Source organism: Trypanosoma conorhini, assembly GCF_003719485.1.
Source record: "Trypanosoma conorhini strain 025E chromosome Unknown Tco_14.4_contig_00202, whole genome shotgun sequence".
Classification (NCBI taxonomy): Eukaryota; Euglenozoa; class Kinetoplastea; order Trypanosomatida; family Trypanosomatidae; genus Trypanosoma; species Trypanosoma conorhini.
In genome coordinates, this window is record NW_021704282.1 from 24619 (window position 1) to 27099 (window position 2481).

Sequence of the window (2481 nt, forward strand, 5' to 3'; positions counted from 1 at the left end):
GTACACCATCGCACGGACCGTGCGCAGGAAGGGTAGCCGTACGCAATGTAAGGCTCCACGGCACGGAGCATGTTCTCCATCGGCTTGTTCAGACGCACGAAAACTGTGTTGAAGATCTGGCGCAGACGCAGGAGCTGAAGGATCTTGCGCTGCTTCGGAGCCACCTTCGCAATACCGCGGATGCGGGTGACAACAGCCACCTTCGGCTTTGCCTCAAGGTAGTAGTTCCCGCGGCTCTTCGCCAGGCGGCGAAGGTGCACCAGCTTCTTCTCGGCGGAACGGTACTCACGGGAGTACTTGAGGCCACGCGCGTAGGCAAGCTTCTTCAGCGCGACCTTTGCGGCCTTGTTGGCAGCAATTGCCTTCTTGAAGTTCTCCGTCTGTTGCTGCTTGAACGCAGCGCGCTTGATGGCCGACTCCGGGGCAGGGACAGTCTTCGCGGGCATGATCGTTCGTTAAATGTAGGCGGCGCCGTGCTGCCGTATGCAAAATTAATTATTATTATTATTTTTTTTTTAAAAAATAGAAGAAGAAAGTGTGGGGGAAAAACAAAGGCATTTGTGAAGGCAGGAAGGGGCGAGACACGTGACTGAAAACGAAAAAAAAAAAACAGAGGACACAGCGAATAGGGGCGCTGCCATTGTACACGTTTGGCATCATCCAAATGACTTCTGCAGGCTGCGTATAAGGTACAGAAGAGGAAAAGCGAAACTCATCCAGCAGATGCAGCTGTAAATGAGAACTGTGGCCGAGTTCCGCACGAAGCCCACAAATCCAAGCTCCGTAGACTGGTAGAGCGCAGTCGCGCTGAACTTGCGTGTGTCGCCTCCCACAACAGCCGCCGCCACGGACGCAAATGGCACCACAAGGAGAAGCTCGAGGGGGGTGAGGAGCAGGTTGATACTTGTCGCCAGCGTCGCCTCCAGTGGGCGGCACCGCAGCACGCGACAGATGATTAAGGTGACAAGGCTCGTCAGCATCGGAACAGGGAAGACGCCCCCGATGGTTCCAGCAGAGAGGGCAACCATCAACCTGCCGCGGGTAAGCTCCCGGCACGGAACCACAAGACGGTGAAACGCGGCGTTGCTTAACCACTGCATGTGGAAGAGAATGTACTCACATTCTAACAGCAACAGTTAAAAGCAACAGAGAAAAACACAAAGAAAAAAAGTTTGTGTAAATAATGGAGAGGAGACGTAGGAAAATCCTCTTCCTCGTTACAGGAAACGCGGAGCGAAGAAGGGATTGTCAAGCTGCAGTAATTCGCCACCACGAGGAAGTCATTCACTTTTTATTCCTCCTCTGATGCAGAATAGATTCTTTTGTTTTACTTCAAGAAAGGAGTATATTTTTTCCAGCAGAAAAATATTGCAGAACCAAAAGCTTGCAACGCTCGTTCGCCCTGTTACTCTTTCCACGCACACGCACACAGACAGAGAGACAGAGAAAAAAAAAAGGGGGCAGTCCGATACATCAGGGTCCCTCCTCAACGGCGCACTTGTAATGCTTCGCAGTTCACTTGGCAGTAATTTCTAGGCCCTCATTTTTTAACTTTTTTCGCAGCGCCTTCTCTGCAAGAATGTCGTCCGCCATCTCCTCCGTGCATTCCTGCACCTCCACAACCTCCGGTATCCAGTGCATAAGCATGCGTTCAATACCGTTTTTAAGCGTCACACCCGCCGACGGGCACGACTTACACGCTCCTTCCAGCAACACGAAAACGGTGCCGTCATCCATGTCCACGTAGCGCACGTTCCCACCATCAGCCTGCAGCATAGGCCGTATGCGTGTGGCGAGTAACTCCTTGACAGCCAGAATCACCTCGTCATCGTCATCCTTTGGCTCAGTGTCGTCATTGTGACCGGCAAGAAGCTCTTCTCCGTCTTGCGAGAGGATGCTCACCTCACTCTCCGCAAACTGCGCGATACTCTCTTTTATGAGCGGCAGAAGCTCGTCCCAGTCCACGAGAGGAGCCTTTCGTACGGTGATGTATTCATCGGCGAGGTACACAGCCTCTACCCCATCGATGCTAAACAATATCTCAGCCAGTGGAGACTTGTATGCATGCCCAGCGTTTGGAAAGTCCATTGAGAAGCCGGGTTTCAGAAACGACAACTCCATCGAGTAGAAGCGCAAACAGTCAGGATTCGGCGTCTCACTCGTCTCAACTAAAAGAAGACGCTGGGACGTCCACAAGGGACTCACGGCACCGCCAACAGTGCGCTCCAGTTGGGGGTGCCAAGTTGAACCCTGCGGGCCACGCACCATGCGAATTGCAGACGACAATGCCCGCCGATGCACACACGGTCGAGCTGCGGAACGCGCGGCCAGCAGGCAACGTAGCGAGGCCCGGAGCATCCTTCACACTGCGAACAGGAAGTGATCAAGCAACGTAAAGCGGAGAGAAAGTGAATGCCCTATAACACACACATACACACACACACACACACACACACGCAGAGAGAGAGATAGAGAGAAGAC

General features: G+C 53.1%; 3 protein-coding genes across 3 annotated transcripts, besides 3 other annotated features; all 3 read right to left on the reverse strand.

Annotated features, from left to right (window-relative positions):
* Positions 1-2: 2 nt before the first annotated feature.
* Positions 3-446, reverse strand: Tco025E_04116 (60S ribosomal protein L7; the record flags this gene model as incomplete). The annotated part of the gene is made up of 1 exon (XM_029371028.1): positions 3-446. A coding segment is annotated over one exon (444 nt), but the record flags the coding sequence as incomplete, so codon positions are not given.
* A 44-nt stretch (positions 447-490) lies between these two features.
* Positions 491-518: a microsatellite.
* Positions 519-656: 138 nt separating this feature from the next.
* Tco025E_04117 (uncharacterized protein) lies at positions 657-1100 on the reverse strand (the record flags this gene model as incomplete). The annotated part of the gene is made up of 1 exon (XM_029371029.1): positions 657-1100. The coding sequence occupies one exon, from the start codon at positions 1098-1100 to the stop codon at positions 657-659; it is 444 nt and encodes a 147-aa protein (XP_029228972.1).
* Positions 1101-1515: 415 nt separating this feature from the next.
* Positions 1516-2358, reverse strand: Tco025E_04118 (putative HIRA-interacting protein 5; the record flags this gene model as incomplete). The annotated part of the gene is made up of 1 exon (XM_029371030.1): positions 1516-2358. The coding sequence occupies one exon, from the start codon at positions 2356-2358 to the stop codon at positions 1516-1518; it is 843 nt and encodes a 280-aa protein (XP_029228973.1).
* A 64-nt stretch (positions 2359-2422) lies between these two features.
* Positions 2423-2456: a microsatellite.
* Positions 2457-2458: 2 nt separating this feature from the next.
* Positions 2459-2480: a microsatellite.
* The last annotated feature ends 1 nt before the right edge of the window (position 2481 follows it).